The sequence below is a fragment of the Limulus polyphemus genome, unplaced genomic scaffold (genome assembly GCF_000517525.1).
Source record: "Limulus polyphemus unplaced genomic scaffold, Limulus_polyphemus-2.1.2 Scaffold911, whole genome shotgun sequence".
NCBI classification, from domain to species: Eukaryota; Metazoa; Arthropoda; class Merostomata; order Xiphosura; family Limulidae; genus Limulus; species Limulus polyphemus.
In genome coordinates, this window is record NW_013666521.1 from 18389 (window position 1) to 37258 (window position 18870).

The 18870-nt window shown below is 33.0% G+C and overlaps 1 protein-coding gene and 1 long non-coding RNA gene across 2 annotated transcripts in view; one reads left to right on the plus strand and one right to left on the minus strand.

The window, feature by feature from the left end:
- The window catches only part of LOC106461189 (hexokinase type 2-like), a 23487-nt gene extending 5196 nt beyond the window's left edge, over window positions 1-18291 (minus strand). Inside the window, exons 1-2 of the mRNA XM_013920985.2 lie at window positions 17966-18291; window positions 16383-16538 (exon numbers count right to left, since the gene is read on the minus strand). Coding sequence (XP_013776439.1) covers window positions 16383-16538; window positions 17966-18255 — 446 coding nt within the window. The 5' untranslated portion in view covers window positions 18256-18291. The remainder of the gene's footprint in view (window positions 1-16382; window positions 16539-17965) is intronic.
- On the plus strand, window positions 4785-7331 carry LOC111086192. The gene is made up of 2 exons (XR_002610944.1): window positions 4785-5091; window positions 6981-7331. It is a non-coding gene; the product is annotated as an uncharacterized LOC111086192 (long non-coding RNA).
- Window positions 18292-18870: the final 579 nt, after the last annotated feature.

An 18870-nucleotide genomic window follows, 5' to 3' on the forward strand; every position in this document is an offset into this window, starting at 1 on the left:
CGTGTAGCTTTGCGCGAAATTCAAAAAACAAACAATCCTCATACTTTAAGCTGTGAACGCGCTATACGAGTGACAGTCAATCTCTTAGCGTGGTTGGTAGATGGCTAGGTGCTGCTGGCTAATGGGTAATTCAAAATTAGGGACAACAGCAGATAACTTTGGTAGCATTGTCATAAATACAAAAATATAAGTCACAGCACCTTCTAGAACCGATATTTTGTTCAAAATACATATCCTTGTGTAATTGGTAAGTTGTTCGTTAAAATATTCATGGTATACGCGCAGACGTTTAAAGCCTGTTTTTTATGGTGATAACAATGGAAATTAATTAACAAAATGGATGCCTCGATCAACAGACACTGTTTGCGAAAAAATAATTAATGAAGCTAAAGTTTCTCAAATGTTTTGATTGAAAGCAAATAAAAGAACGAGTTTGGCATTGAAAAAGAGCTTGTTTATTCGAACTTCTTTGAACAAATCATACATATCAGTCTACTTTTACATGTATTGTGTCACATTCTACGAAGTCTCAGCGGTTGTAGTGTTTTGTTTTTGTGTTTTTCCACTCTCCCTTGCAATTAAACGTGTCACCCGTGAAAAACATTTATCACTTATAATCAGCAGATTGTGAAATAGCAAGTGTTTTCTTATAAATTCTCTTGATTGAAAACAGTTGGTCTAACAACAACAACAACAAAAACCAGAAAGATATAAAGAATGAGAGAAAGCCAACTTTGGTGCTGTATATGATGATGTTTATCACTACATCGACTCTCTAGCTTTATAGCGCTTATTAACAAAACTCACAGTGAATTGTAACTTACTTCTTTACGGTATATGATGATGTTTATCACTACATCGACTCTCTGAGAACTCACAGGCTTGTATGTTGATTTGAAAGCTATTTGAGCAACCACACTGTGCTTTTCTTCAGTAAACTCAAACTAGTAAATATAACATTTAGTTGAAACTTTTACATATTTGGTGTTGACCTTACTTAGCTCGATCATAAACTGTGAATTCTGCTTGCAGGTCTTGCTTCGATTAATTAACAAAAAAATAAAATAAATAAAACAACAAGGGGAAGCTGAGGATTCGGAAGTTCAAAACTCTGACAATTTACACGCTACAATGATCATTCTTTCATACACACACACTGCACAAGCGATTTGTGTCTTTACGTCTTGTTGTTTTGAAACATCAGTGTCAAATTGGACCTGTCAAGTTTACAAAGTTACAGCTCTTCTTCTCCCTACAGTATGTGTATTTACGCAGATAATTATTTATTAGTTCGTATACTAGATGGACGTTTTAAATGGTGAATTTTTTAAAGGTCAGAAGTAGACAAAAGAGATAGAGTTAGATACAGACAATAAAGTTAAATGGTCAAGTAAATAACCAGACAAGAGTTATGTTCTGTAATATTGACAGAATTTGAGTTTGTTTGTTTTGACATAAAATAATACAAAAATTCCAATTTCATATTTAATGTCACAATAAATTCATATAATTTTCCAGTACATTGTTTTATATACTTTTGTTACAGACACAGTTGCACAACAACCAATGTTGAATAAAGGGCTTTTATCTACTCGCTTGCAGAGTCAGGAGATTAGAGCTATGCATAAATAACTAAAATTAATCATTAAAATGCTGATGTTGTTGACAAAATTAAACAAAACATGTGTTTGTGTAAATACAACAAAACATGATTTTAAAAACTCAAACTTTTCAAAAAAACAACGATTATTTTATACGCAATCCTACAAAAATGAGATTATTTCCAGTCTCCAAATTACTAAAATACAATAACTTACTGTACAGGATAAAAAAGTGGTAAAAAAACCCGATGAAACTGTGTATAAAATAATCGTTGTTTTTTTAAAAAATTTAGTTTTTTTTAAGATTGAACATTACACACGTGCCAAAAACTTTTTTTGAAAAAATATGATTTGTTGTACTTTTTATTTAACAAAAGAAGGTTATAAACTGAATATAGATTCTAGTGGAATTATAATATTCAGCTTTCGTTGAGAGGAAAAGTTGCAATGGTGTAATTTTCACTGATAATTTCAACCTCATGACCACTGGACGTCAACAAATTGCACAACCACTGTGAAATCTAACAATGAAATATAAAGAAAATATGATACAACTGTTGGACACCTGAAAGATTTAGCTGCTTTACAACAGGATGTAACATCATTGTCGGAATGATCTAATTACACTATTGTGAATTACAGAATGTGCAGTTATCTTTGTAAGGGGAAAAAAATACCATTAAACACTATATTATTCGGTGTTGAAACATTTATCTACACTATTAAATAAAAGACAAATCCTGCACACAGCTTGAATTGTGTTCTGATATTTGTTACCTCAGCTATTAGTTTAGTTCAAGAAGTGTAAGTATAATCGGACGTTACTTACCAGATCCGTTAGGAACGTCCCGGACGTAAGTTGGAAACATCTTTACAGATGCTTCAAAGTGAGTATCTTTTCCCAGCCCCTGGTTGAACTCATGCAAAAGCAAAGATGAAATTTTTTCAAGCTGATCATTGAAAAGCACGAGTTCACGTGTGATGGCCTCGATCTGGAACAACAAATATGAAATAATTTGCTGTCAGTGCTTTCATAACGTGTAATATATAATTATATAATCCGTGTAAAGTTTATTAGCATGGATATATAGTTAGTCAAGCTTCTAAACACCTAACCAGATAAAAACCGAACCATATAACCGAACCATACTCTTATAAATAGAGTAGTATCAGTCTGTCTTAACAAAACATACATATTATTAGAGACTGACAAATTACGCACATTTTCTATGCCAGTGTAATATATAAACAAAATAAATCAAAACACCCTTTACCCCATATTATTACCATACTATTATTGACAGAATGATAAGAGCGAAAAATTAAACAGAAAATAAAGAACAGGTTTATGTTTTTAAGTGAAATCTCAGTTTTCTTTCTTATTAGTCAAGAAAATGTTGATAATAGATTGTTTGTTTTTGAATTTCGCGCAAAAGCTACACGAGGGCTATCTGCGCTAGTCGTCCCTAATTTAGCAGTTGATAATAGAAATGTGGTGGGACGCCTACAGAAACGAAAGTGTTTTGTGTTTTTTTTATGGGTTTGTTTTTGAAATATTGGTTGCTTATCGCCAGGTAGTTGTTAATATTATAGTAATAAACTGACAAACAACGATTTATAAGGATAATGAAGTGTTGTTGTTGTTGTTTTTTCTTGAGGAAACATATTACATGTTTCGATAAAACATTGGTCTGTCGAACATGTAGCATGTTCCCCTAAAAAAACAAAACAACAACAACAACTTCATTATCTTATAAATCGTTGTTTGTCAGTTTATTATTACATTAGCATAGTGTGCTTCCATGCATAATTTAATATTATAGATCGTATTTCATTAATATCAATTTTAATGATTTCCTTTGCTACATGGTAAAAATATGTTTTCACTTTTATAAATTGTTTCTTAAACACTTTTTCTCACACTCTTTTGCACGTTTAGGTTTCAGATTTTTCGAAATCAACAAATTCGATAAAGATGTTTCAGCATTAAATGAACCAAACTGAATAATTCAGTGTTAAACGAGTTCAAGGAAACGTTTTGAAACTACTAACGTTCATTTCTTTCAGTATAAGTTTATAACTTAGCACTCAACATAAGGAAGTAGACAAGTTCATGGGAAATCAAACTGCTAGTCTGAAGGAACATATATACAAAATAATAATAATAATAATAATTAAATTGTGTTCGAAAACTAAATAACGTATTTACTTAGAAGCCACACTTTCTCAAGCTTTCCGAGTAAAAACATTTAAATCCAAACAGCAATTCCTGAATTAAATTACATAATATTGCAATTTCTACTCGGTGTCGTCTCCAGCAAGACGTACGTATTACTCAGAAAGCTTCCCGCACGATGAAATGTGTTGCTCTACAAGTTTTAGAACATATAACGACTTCTTTAGAATGTCAGGATGATATATACTTTCGTACCAGTTTTCTTTTTTAGGTTAACTAGACAAAAGGTATGCAGAAGCAACTGCTTGTAATATACTGTCCAAACATCTCATATTTTGTGTGCGTGTTTTTTTCAACGGCTAATAAAAAGGTATCAAATTAGAAAGTTGTTCTTGAAATACTGGGACAGCGGTAAGTCTTCGGACTTACGATGCTAAAATTAGGGGTCCGATTTCCCCTAGGTGGACACAGCAGATAGCCTGATGTGACTTTAAGAAAACACACACTCTTTAAGAGTATGTAAAGATCCCGGTTGATCAAGATTTAATATGACTTAAAAGAAACACGAGGAAGTTGACATGTATCTAAAGTCTTCTTACCTTTCTACTTATCCTCATGATCTCTTCGATATCTGGATTGGCAGGATAATGCTCCGAACACAGTATATATATTGGGTTGTTAAACGTAATAAAATGCTCTTTTACACTATTCTCGCTCTTCGTTAGCTTTATATACATACACGTGATACTGTATTTGTGAATGTGACATCTGATTTTATGATGGGGCCAATAAAGGGTAGTTCCACTTGCTTCTAATGACGCAACAATATCCCTAGAGGTTGAGTAACCTCGGGCTCCTATTTCTACAAGAGTTAAGACCATGTATGCTTAACAATAAATTCCAGTTACCCAGAATCAGGAAATTACACTTCCTTAACCTGAATTACGGGAATTTATTTTTTAAAACACATCAAGTAAACAAAAGGTTTTCGATTTTTTGATATTAGTTCAAACCGCTAGAGGGCTTAACTAATCTTTACTGGAAGTAAGCCGGAATTTCCAAGTCATCCTTAATGTTTACACATTTTGCAATGATGACTTGCTGATATGTTTCATTGGCATAAGCTACGAAAACATGGCTCAGCCATTTTTTTTTCTTTTCACATACATCCTCTGACTATGGATTTCAGAAACAAAACATGACTAGTTCCCAAAATAATTTGGGTTCCTCACTTCAAAGAACAAGTTTCGAATGGTGTAAAGCAAATACGTCACAGTGCTGGAGAGCTGAGTGTCTGATAAACTTGCTTCAAGGGTAAAGAAACCAGCACAAACAGGTTACAAGTTTGTCTAACTTTCCCGTATAGGACAGTAGTGGCTCAGAAATAACGACGCTGTATTATACTTTATCCAAGATACTTTTCATCAAATATCTTAGATAAATTAATATTTTTTTTATCACTACACATTCGATTGTTCACTTTTAGTTAAACGTGTGTCTTTCTCCTTCGGTAGTCTAACATAGCATAGTGTTTATTGTTACTACTTCAACTTGAACTTGTCTTAATAATTCCAATGTGCTTTGTTTATATTTTGATGTTCCTGAAATATATGTCTCCAGTTCTGAATGTTGATTTCTTTACTTATCTGCTTTTTTTTTTAGTTTGTTTATAAATACAGCTGTGTTCTTTACCTGCTATGGATTTTCTGGTTTATTACTAAATTTAAAAATTATAGGGAGTTACTTCCTTCACTAAGGAGTTTGTTCACTCGTTGTAGCTAATTAGTTCCTTTACTATAGATAATGTTTCTTTACTTTAGACAATTCATTCATTTACTGTAGATAGTTTACCAACTTTAAACAGTTTGTTCTTTTACAGTAGACACTTTGTTTACTTCTTATAGTCAAATTGTTTTCTTACTGGAAAGAATTCGCTTATTTACTGTTGGTAGTTCATTTACCTAGTGTAGACAGTTCACATTTTGTAGACAGTTTGATGCTAACTGTAAACACTCTGTTTGTCTAACACACGTGTTTTGAATGCATATGAACCGTAAATGCTCCTATCGTGAGTTTTTTTAATTAATTTAATTGGTATCTTTTTAGGATATAACATAGAAACGATGAAGTTCTGTGATATAACTTGCAATTCGATGATTATCTTAGAAATCTTATTTTGTTTGGTTTTGATGTATAATCTTTTATTATACATCAAACTAAACAAACTGCTTACATTCCATCCCTATATGAGGCCTTTATATATTTGCTTCACTTTTACAAACAGCATTGATGAGCTGTGAATTCGACCAAACTAGTCTGCTGCAGTGAGAGTAGCGAATCAGAGAATAGAATAGACTTATACCTCATCATTTCTTCACTGAAATTCATGTTTAGATGAGGAAAAGAAATTCACGAATAAATTCGAAATTAAATATTACTTAAAATAATATCTACATTATTATTTCGATTTGGGTGTTGTTACACTACCCCACTAAACTCTACAAATCTCAGAAAGGAGGTTGAAGTTCATTGATATGTTTTATTTTAGTTGTTAACACTGTCTCTATAAGTAACATATATGGATATATTTAATTATAATAAAAGCATGTACTGAACTTATCAGTCAGACAGAGCGTTTTAGTGTTATCCAATAACAACATTGATTAGGCGGGAATACTCTTATTTGTTTTGGTTGTTATTTAGTGTCTTCTGAGAGTGTTGAAATCTCGCCAGCACGTACGATTATAAGCACGTTGGTTAGAAAAATGCACCAACCAGAGCGGAATAGAGACTGCGTCATAAGTGTAGAGTCATATACTGTCAAGAGACCTAATCTAGCTCCAAGCTTCATCATAATATTAATGATATATGTAGACTTCATTAAAAGAGATTATATGAAAGTAATATAGAACAGAAGGGGATCTTGGGAAGGCTGGAAGAAATGCAAGAAATAATCTAGACTAAAAAGATCATAACAAAAAATAAAGAGGAACAGGTTGAGATGTACAAATGTGGTTTCGGATACAATGATGTTTAGCAGAAACGACAAAAGTTTCTGCAAAATACAGGTATAGGGTGAAGAATAAATTAAGTATGAACAGTAGACTAAAACAAGCTAACACAAGGGTAGATTTAAACACAAAATCCTTTATTAACAAAGTCAGTGTTCTGTTACAAAAACTGACCAGGATTTTCCTTCTTAGTTATCGGGCTGTTGGAATCAAAGAAGTGGAAAGCAGGAGATGAAATCAAAATACAGAACAATGGAAGCACACGACTTGAATGCCCTGTCGAAAGAAACAAATAAAGTCGGGTATCCCACAAATCTACACCAGGTTTCTGTAATTCCTGTTTGAAAAGACTATCTTTCAAAAACCACATACAATAACACGAACGTATAAACAAAGGTTCCCGTATGTAGCCTTTACTTATGTAAAAGGATTAACACATACTTACAACCTTAAAACAATCAATAAACGAGAGTGTCATAACTACATGCTAAATCTGCATGGCACTTACGTGGATATAGCTCAATAAAGATATATTCTGTATTAGTTGAGTGAAATTCGTGACTTTTTCAATCATTAAATTTAGAAAAATGGAAACTTAGGAATATAGAAGAATGAGAACTTAGATAAAACGAGACAAACGATAGGAAGAATGAAGTTAATGAAGAAGCTTAAAGGAATAGAACACTGACGAAGAATAAATCAGACGAAGAAAAGAGTGGGATACGAGGAATTGTAAAAATAACTAAAAAAGGAGAATATAAAAAGTGATAAAAGAGACAATAGTCAATAGAAAGAAGTATGGATAGAAGGGATAGAGATGTTCAAGATGAACAACGATGAGAACATCACAGAAAAAAAGGTCCTCGTTTCTACAGGAAAAGGATATATAATGTTCTTACATATTAATTAGTAGAAAAGTAGCGCGTTATGTTAATTGCTACATTTCTTTCTATTGTCTTATCTTGCGAAAAAATTATTGTAACCATTCCTTCCTTTTTAAATATAAGTCTCAAAATTAATTTACAAAATGTGTGCCAATCTGATTATACAGTGCGCATGCGTGCAATTAGCCAGGCATAAACAAAACTAATACCGAAAGGAAAATCGTAATTGAAACACGATTAAATATCTAGTTCATTAGAATTTAAAATCTGAATTTACTTTGGCTTGGAAAAGGAGCTCTAATGTAGATTTACAATAAAGAGAGAGGGTGTTAGGAGACGAACTCCATCCTTTTTTCGTGGAAAGTAATTGTAATATTACCAACCCCCCAATCCCCATCAAAAATATAACGCGTAATAATACCTTGTTATTGAAAAAAAAAGTAATATTATTATGGTAACGAGTTACTTCAATAACGTGTTACCCCAGCTCTGAAAAGGAGTGAAGAATAATATAGTACATTTGTACTATAGATAGAAAGGTTAAATTTGTTATAGCTTGAGCATATCATAGCCATAAACTTCCATATTAATTTGCACATTTTTACCTACGCTTAGGTATCATAATTAATTAAAAGTCATAACCTTAGTTACTTAATTATTAAAAGTTTAATGATACCTAGTTTTATAGTTTATGGATGGGTTCAATCAAGTTGCTTTAACTTTCAATACTTTTCCTCCATATTGAATGAGGTTTGTTCAAGTATGTTTTATAATAAAAAACAATTATTACACCTGACCCCCGGTGGGACAAAGGTAAGTTTACGGATTTACAACGCTAAAATCCGTGGTCCGATACCTCGCGGTGGACACAACGGATAGCTCACCGTGACTTTGCTCTAAAACAAACAAATAAACCTTGGAACCTTATGTCACTATTCCGAGATTTCAGCCCTAGGAACCTTTATACTCTAATGAAATAAACGTATATGTTGAAAGACCGGTTGCATGCTCTAGTTGTTGTTTACAGCGAAGAACAACAACAATCAACAAGTGTATTGATAGGGAATTCTTGGAGAAATGCTTTTACAGTAGTTAGGCAACAAACAGTATTATCTTGCTGTAATAACATTATTAATAAGAATAAGTGGCTAAACCTTTTTTTTTTATAATAATCGTCTATAAATTTAGTATTTTTGTTACCAATGTTTCAAGTTTATAATCTAGAGAACTGAGATCTTGGGAAACGTTTATGAACTATTTATGCACCAAATTACTTGTGGGTCCATGACGTTGTGGGTTACAGGGGTTTTAATAACACATGAGTAAAACATAAAGTTTAAACCAGGCTGCTCTCAATATTACATTTAACTCCACTAATTATGCTGAGTTCTTCCCAGTATATGGCACATAAAACGAGTGATTTCCCCCAATTTTTTGGTGCAAAGTTTTATAACGGGCAAAAACATAAAAGTGCTTATTGTGATGCAATATTTCTATCCTACCCGGTAGTGAACGGCATCAGAATAAGTGGTGATTTTAGGGTTAAAAAGCTATGTGACTAATCTTTCTTTTTGTGTGTGTGAAACCCCTAATTTTGACGTGTTTATTTTTATTATTTAAAGGCAATTTTTAACTTTAAAACAACAAGTTAATTTTCAAAGTATTTCACTTCTGTTAACTAAAAAAAAAAAAAGATCGAGTTATTTAACGTATACAGACATGATATCAATATTTATATAGTTTCATTAAGTATAATCATATAATAAATAGATAACATCACGAAATGGCTACCCTCAAAATCTACAGAATAATTTATATGCTGGAAAAGATATAGAAAGTAAGGTATCGAAATCAAAGCATCTGTGAAGACTCAAGGATAGACATACCACAAATAAAATAGTGAACTCTTAATAAGTAGAGTGTACTAATACTTCTTTCACGTGCCGTGCCTTTCATGTGTCCTCCTTAATAGGACGAAACGGCAGTAATTATAAATCAAGGCTCAACTGGCAAGGTCATTGGATTGCATCAGGCCACGCGTATACGTGTAACTACAGTTTGGTTTGTTTCGGATATTCGCGTGAAGCCGCACAACGGTTATTTACGCGTAGTTGTCATAACATTGAACTAATAAACCAGAGTGAAGGCAGCCAGTCAATAGCACCCATCACCAACTGACCGAATAGTGGGTTTTGAACGTCGCCTTTATAAGAGCACCCACGACCACAAAGTATGGAGCGCGTTTTTATAGCAGTGGGGCGCGATGCAACAGCCTCGGCTTCACAGTCTGTTGGTATTAGCAGAAAGCTTGAGAGTCGTTGTAGTTCTGACGAAACTCTTTTGCGTTAACACTCTAGAATGGTGAAAAATCCACGAGTAGGATAATAATTATAAAGAAACTAGACAAACGGTATAAATATGTAAACTCTACGTTTAGTTACTGTCTGCATCTGCAAACATCCACAGCACATTGAATTAGCTTTATAGCGCTTATTAACAAAACTCACAGTGAATTGTAACTTGCTTCTTTACGGTATATGATGATGTTTATCACTACATCGACTCTCTAGCTTTATAGCGCTTATTAACAAAACTCACAGTGAATTGTAACTTACTTCTTTACGGTATATGATGATGATGTTTATCACTACATCGACTCTCTAGCTTTATAGCGCTTATTAACAAAACTCACAGTGAATTGTAACTTACTTCTTTACGGGCAGCGATATAGTTGTTGCAGATGACGAAGCTAGAATTGGGATTTTACCATAGCAAGTTTATGGCATGGAAGAAACCTAACAAATACGTTAAAGGTTAACTGCATCATCATGATGATGATCCAAGAAAAGACAAGAGGGAATCCTCAATAGTCGCGGCACTTGGAATTCTTTTAGGCAAGATTAGAGTAAATTAACTTATGAGACCTTTTTTTTTTGCTTTTTACTAGGTATATTTTAGTGCGCCAGAAATACCAAACGTTGGGCGCGCGTATACCCAATTTCATTTTATTACTCATCAGGCCTACCCTCAAGTTGAAATTATTTTAGGCAGGATTAAAGTAAATTTCCGAGTCCTTGGGCGTGGTCAAATATATCAATCGAAGAGGTTCGACCTCCTGAGTCCTAAACTGTAATTAGATCTCAAATCGGTCAAGAGCTGACGGAACTATGAGCTAAAATTTTGTACTTTAAAAAAAAACATACAAAAAAAACAAAAAAAAACAGGGCCGTTCTATGAGCCACTATGCCGTGATTAAAATAACGTAATGGCAATGCTACAACAACATAACTATTTGGTATTAACCTTGAAGCAATTGTGAACTGAGAATAACCATTTTCTGAATATTGAACGATATATGTATGACTGTATGTGTTTATGTGTGTGTTCTTCTGCAGTGGCCTTAAGTCACAAAGCAAAAGAATTTGTCATTTTTACTTATCTGATCCGAGCTATTTAACATTTACTACTCTTGAATCCGAGTTCTTTGTTACCAACTGAGTTCGTGTTGTAGATGAATATCACACTCAAATTCGTTCCAGTCTGTTTTTTATCACAACAACTTAAGGTAAAGTTTATTATAGAAGTTCAAAATTCCTTTGGTAACAAAATAGCATTTCTCAATTATAAATTTCTAATGAGGACAAGACTAATTTCGACTGTATGTGATATAACAAATCTGCTCAAAAATCGCATTAAAAATGATAAACTTGAAATTCAAGAAATTCAAAGTTTGAACAAAATCTGGTGTTATTAAATTAGAGACAGATATTACTTTGCAGGATCCGACAAGGTTATTTAGGTGTATTAATACATTTTTTTTATATTTGAGTACTTTGCAGGATCCGAGAAGATTATTTAGGTGTATTAATACATTTTATATTTGAGTGCTTTGCAGGATCCGACAAGGTTATTTAGGTGTATTAATAAATTTTATATTTGAGTACTTTGCAGGATCCGAGAAGATTATTTAGGTGTATTAATACATTTTATATTTGAGTAATATTTGAGTACTTTGCAGGATCCGACAAGGTTATTTAGGTGTATTAATACACTTTGCAGGATCCGACAAGGTTATTTAGGTGTATTAATACATTTTGAAGTTTATATTTGAGTGTATATATATATGAATAGCTTACAAACTATTATTACAATAATTGTTAGTAGGCGTTTAAATCAGCACTATAAAACAATGGATAATGTCTGTGGCAATAGCACTCAAATGCACTTATAAGCTAAAGTAACTAATTCCCTCTTTATTTCATTTATTTTTATAAGATGTTTTCCTTAATCGATAATTTAGTTTCTAAAATATTTGTGTAAGGATAACTGCCTTCCCACAATTGGCTATAGACAGTGTTTTTTGAATTTCGCGCAAAGTTACACGAGGGCTATCTGCGCTAGCCGTCCCTAATTTAGCAGTGTAAGACCAGAGGGAAGGCAGCTAGTCATCACCACCCACCGCCAACTCTTGGGCTACTCTTTTTACTAACGAATAGTGGGATTGACCGTCATATTATAACGCCCCCACGGCTGAAAGGGCGAGCATGTTTGGTGGGACGAGGATTCGAACTCGCGACCCGCAGATTGCGAGTCGAGCACCCTAACCACCTGGCCATGCCGGGCCCTATAGACAGTGAAAGGCAGGAGAAGCTTAGACGTTGTGGGTGTAAGCACTCAGCTTCGTATCCTTATTTTATTGATATTTTTATGATTTTCCATGACGGCTAACTAGATTGACATGGGCTTTTGGATTTTGTATGATAGATGGAATATCCCTAACGCATTTGGGTGCTATTACCACAGACATTATCCGTAATGACGGTAATGCGATATATATATATATATATATATATTTGAATTTTTTCTTTTAATTTGGAAAAAAAGAAGCGTATGGATGGTCGCTGTGTAAATTAAGATTCCTGTTAATTAATTACTTACCAATGATTAATCCAATGCGGCATTCTTTATTTTTGTGAGCACAAGACATCAGAGTTCCCGTGGTGTCATTAACAACTGCAACAACATCTATTTCCATGTCCTGCAAAAATATCAATTGCACAAAATGTAAAAACCAACAACAAATTACTTTACTATTATTTATTTCACAAGAGGTTTAAAATATGTTTATTCACTTTTTTTTTACAGATATTACTTCTGTGTTTCGATAGAGATAAATAGTTATTTACACCACGTTTGTTGACAGCTTCCCTCAGTAGTTGCACCACATCCTCGCCTTCTACTCCGGAACATTTGAAGCCCTTTGTCCAAGTTACAAGACGTGCACTTGTTAGGCCTTCTTGTTTGCACGGAAAACTGAATGTAAATCCTAGCGGAAGTTTTTGACCTTTGATTCCATGGTCCTCCAGAAATTTTGAAAGACATTCAGCAATATGCTCAAAAAGCTAAAAACAAAAGGGGGGTGAAATTAATCATAAACAAATAGGCAAAGTTACCTGAAAGATAAAAAAAAACCACCAAAAATCTTAGTTTAATGATACTATAAACGAATCCAGGTTAAGTAGTTAGCACACAGGATCACCTATAAAAGTTGTAATATTTTCAAAACGAGACCCAAAACTCGAGCGCTTTCGAATAGCTGAATATTCTTCTTCGGTTTCGTTTTGAAAATACCATAAATGAATCACGATTTATGAGCTATCGTGAGTCTTTTTTAAAATCTTTATAAAAAGTATAAACTTTTACATTAAAATGTCTCATTCTCATTGTTACAGACCAATACAAAAGCAATTGTTTACGTATGAATGTTTATTGTTTTTTGATGATTCTGAGATAGAAATGTTGGCCTTTAGCTTTTCTTTATTCAATTAGTTGCATTCCACAGGTACTTTTTAGTAAATTAATATTTAACAAGAATGAATCCTCAATAGCCGCGCACTTGAAATTCTTTTGAGCAGGATTAGAGTAAATTAATCTATGAGACCTTTTTTCTTCTTCTTTTTATTAGCTATATTTTTGTGCGCCAAAAGTACTAAACGTGGGGCGCGCGTATACCAGATTCGATTTTATTACTCATCAGGACCTCTACCAACCTACCCTCAAATTCTTTTAGGCAGGGCCCGGCATAGCCAAATAGTTAGGGAACTTGACTCGCAGTTCGAGGATCGTGGGTTCCAAATCTCCATCCCAACAAACATGCTCGCCCTTTTAGTCATGGAGGCATTATAAAGTGACGGTTAATCCCACTATTTGTTGGTAAAAGAGTAGCCCAAGAGTTGGCGGTGGGTGATGATAGCTAGTTGCCTTCCCTCTGGTCTTACACGGATAAATTAGAGACGGCTAGCGCAGATAGCCATCGTGGAGTTTGCGCGAAATTCAAACCAAACCAAACTTTTGGGTAGGATTAGAGTAAATTAATATATGAGACCTGAGGCGTGGTCAAACAAGCAGTCGAGAGGGTTTGACCTCCTGAGTTCAAAACTGTAATTAGATTTGAAACTGGTCAAGAGATGACCGGAGCCATTCAATGAACCACTATGTTGCGGCTAAAAAGCAATAGATAGCGTAACATTTTTTGTTTCTGAGGAAACTTATAAAACAAATTTCATAATTATATTATGTTAGCAAAATTGTTGTTTTTCGTTACTTACGTCATACTAATTATCTTGTAAATAAAGTAAAATGAAGTTTGGGCTGGTGGATAAAAATCGTAAATGTTTACTTTACTTAAAACCTAGAAATTAATGTCTATGCACAGTTCAGTGACAAATTAATCAACTTAGGAAATGGTAAAGGACCTTAAGTTTAAGATAAGATAATTCAATTATCTACTGAAAAGTGCCCTAAGATATATTTAGAGCTTCATAAAAAGAGAGCAAGATGGATTCTCATAATGGCTATGAAAAACGAGAACAAAAGATAACAATAAATTTCTTCATTTGTAATGAAAAAAGAAAAAAAGAATCACATGAGTTTATTAATTCGTGATAACTTTAGGCTGTAATGCCTTCTTACCTCAGCTCCTGTACCAATCATTATTTTTTCTGGAATTTCAAAGACATCATTTTTCATGTTGAAATCATCTTCATCCAGTTCAATCAGTAAGATACGAAAGTTAGTACCTCCAAGATCAAGAGCCAAATATTTACCCTTCTCTGAGGAAGATGAAATACCAAATTATATTAAAAAATTTACCCTTCTCTGATGAAGATGAAATACAAAAATTATATTAAAAAAATTTACCCTTCTCTGAGGAAGATGAAATACAAAATTATATTTAAAAAATTTAACTCTCTGAGGAAGATGAAATACAAAATTATATTAACAAAACTTTACCCTTCTCTGGTGAAGATGAAATACAAAATTTATATAAAAAAATTTACCCTTCTCTGAGGAAGATGAAATACAAAATTATATAAAAAGATATTGCAAGTAAAAGCTATAAATGCTTATACAATGACTGTCATTTAATATATTATTGAAAATGACTTTTGAAAATTATCAGTGTACGAACTGTCGACACAGTTGTCTGCTACTGCTACAGCATTTTACACTATTTACATTAGTAACACTTTCCGAAAATGCCATTTTCAGATTTTTAAACCATGTAAACTTAAAAAAAAAACATTAGCTTAAACTTTAATAATGCTAGCAAAATTTACGTTTTTTGTTACTTCTATCGTATTGAAATATATTTAGAAAATAAGAGAATAAATAATTCTAATCTTTGTTTTAAAGTCTAGAAATGAATAGTTGCGCACGGTTTACTCGATCCTAAGATGTCCATTTATTTAACATATTAAATAACGATAAAATATCAACTCGGAAATATATTTAAATGTGTTGGGAGTGGTCAGTGTTTAGAGTAGCTGGACTGTGAATCCGAGTGGCCCAAGAGTTGGTGCTGGGTACTGTTGTCTATCAGTTCAAAATTAGGGACTGTTACTCGCAGATAATCCTTCTTTAGCTTTGCACGAAATTACGAAACAAACAATCAAATAACTCAATACACAAGATTCAGAAGTTAAATACTTTTTATAGTTATTCATCTATCCTCTGCGTGTAGTTCTATCAAACTCAGTATATACTTTGAGGACACGTAAATGGCATAAGGTAAGTACAACAAAGCCCCTCAACAGAAAACTATTTGTTTGTTTGTAGATAAACATAAAGCTATCTATACTCTGCCCACGACGGGTATCGAAACCTGGTTCATAACGGAAATAAACAATCTCTCTCTCTCTATATAATAATTATAAGCAGAATACTTTTTAAAGTGTATTAATTCTTTGGAATTCTATGGGGTGATTAGGAAATTTGTTTGATCATTCCCTTGGAACCAATTCATACCAGTTATTATTAATAAAATTACTATCTTTTTGATCCCGATTGAGATACAGTTGGATTTTACATTATGTTGCTCTTAGTAAGATTTATAGTGTGTTGCTTCGTGTTTCCACAATTATATATAAAAAAAAATTTGATGTATACCGATAAATAAATTGATTACTATGATAAGGAACCTGTTTTGTGAGGTTTGTTAGTAAAGTTCCCTCTCCTGGCTCAATGGTAAATTTAAGGAGTTATAATACTGAAGTTCCGGATTCGATCCCTGGTTAGGCAAATAAGCCATTGTGCAGCTTTGCGATTTACAGTAAACAAAGCAGTTTTAATGTTTAGAAACAAAGCACCTCATTTTTACTTAAAAACGAAAAAGGAATTAAAGTATCAATAAACAAACACACACACTCACCTTTCAATCATTGAGACATATTTTGTCTTGAAGGCATACATTTCGTAAAGTTTCTGTGAGCCTTGTCCACCAAAGAAAAGTCCCTCTTCCGTCAGGTGCACTAAACAGCGACGAACTAGTTCTCCCATGTACATTCCAGATATCATCTTCTCGAATCTGAGTAGAGCAAATCTACTAGTTTAACTATGGTATTAACAATTTACTTCGTTATAAAGTGAACAGTAAGCACAGAAAAAATATATCACAAGTGAAAGTAGTGAAAGAGTGTCAGTCACCAAGTAGCAAAGTTTGCATCATATAAAGATATACAATCTTATAGTTTCCAGTAAAAACAAAAATATTAACCATAATTAGCATTTATATTTTAGATTATATGAAATTACTGAAAATTATTTCTCGTTCTTAAGAATTACATGATGAAATTGAAGGTACCACACAATATTATGAACTTGAAAGTTGAATATATTTAACTCAGGAAGTAATTCAGTAAAAAGTAGGGCTTTAGATCAGAAAAGGAATTCAGTAAAAAGTAGGGCTTTAGATCAGAGAAGGAATTCAGTAAAAAGTAGGGCTTTAGATCAGAAAAGGAATTCAGTAAAAAGTAGGGCTTTAGATCAGAAAAGGAATTCAGTAAGTATTAGGTACAGTAAATGAGGAAGTCCAGTAGACTGTAGGGATTATATAACTTACTATATGATCCATTATGTGTGTGTATGCATATGTCTGTTAGTATCACCCAGAGCTGGCCGACTCAATCACCGTAATTTTTGGCTTAATAAATTGGACACTGTCAGATGATATCTTATGATTTTTGCCCAAGAAGATGGATAAAAAATAGAGCATATTTCCATTTTTTTTAAAAAGAAATTTGGCTTTGAATTTAAAGACATAAATACTTAACCAATTAAATGATACAATTATTTCCTTCCAGAAAGCAGAGTATGCTATTAGCATCTAATGAGGTAATTCGAAATTTAATAACAAAAGAACGAAGGAAGGGGATCATTATCTAACATTGCACTTTATACATTTTTGCTTCCGTAACGGGTATCCTCAGCTAGAACATACAAATAAGGAAGAAACTTAGTAAACATTACATACTATGAATCAGAAATAAATGGTGTTAGCAGTTCGTGCTTTATATCAGTTTAATATATTCTCAAGTATAGAGGTAATACAGTTTAATTATTATATTTTCACTAGTTTTTCAACACATTTCTTTTACTGAGATATAATATTTGATATTTAAGATACATAACACTGATAAAGCACAACAACTAAAATAAAATAATTGACTTGAACACATATAGTTAGCGTTGAATCTAACACACCCAACACTGATAATTGTTTCAAATGTGATATAAATTTTTTTTCGATCCTACGGGCTTTTTAGTATCACTACTCGTAACAATAATATATTAGTAGTTAGCACACGAAATAGTAGCATATTTGTAATTAATATATGACATTAACCGATTGTTGTTATCTTGTATAACACTCAGATGTTCGTAGCTACACTTACATCATGCGTTTATTTCTAGTTCACATAAAAGGCGCCAAAAGGTACTGTTTAGAGAACTTACAGCTGATTTCCTGGGTTGAGTGAGTTTTCATCGACTTCTTTGTCATAGCGCGTTCGGACAAAATCCAGACAAGAGTTATCTCCGAACGCTCCCCACTCAGTGTTGATTATCACTTGTCGGGGATCTTCGTAGTCTCCATTCCACAGTTCTACGTTTTCCAGTTTCTCAATGTAACAAGAGTTGGTTCCTGTTCCTGAAATAACAGAGTCAACTGGCAAGTTGGACACCTTGTCCACATAACAGGCATTGGTTCCTGTTCCTGCAGCAGGAGAAGAGAAACACAGGCCCATGCAGTTAGTCAACAAATCAAACACAACCCCATCATGGCCACGGGCAATTTATTTCAGTATCATTACACTACCAGTTCTAAAACCAACAACAAGGTGTTTTTTAATCATTATCTACTCATCACAGCTATTAGTGCAATATTACACACGAACAAGACCAATTGAACAGAAACTTAGCAAACGTTTACATACGACTCAAATAATTAATAATTAACATAAAGTAAAAATAAAAAATCATGCTTATTTCTTTCAACCATTTAGTTCCAAGTTTTAAAAAATATATAATGCAAATGCATACAACACACAAACAAAATGCAACATCAAATATACATGTTTTCAGAATAGGGGTTATAGTAATGATGCGAGATGTAATTGATCTCAAACGAAAAATACTGAATTGAGTTTGAACGACAAAACACATACGAAATGCACATTTCTGAGCTTCTTAATTTCGGTTTTCGATTTAATATTTCATGCATTTGTTTTAATCCTTAAAGAAAGAGAAGCTTCAGAAATGAGAGCTTTCTAAGTTAGAGATGCATACCAGTGAAAAAATGTATGCATTCTTTTTTTATCCACACACTGTTAACCAAATTAACTTTATAATAGAGTTTACAG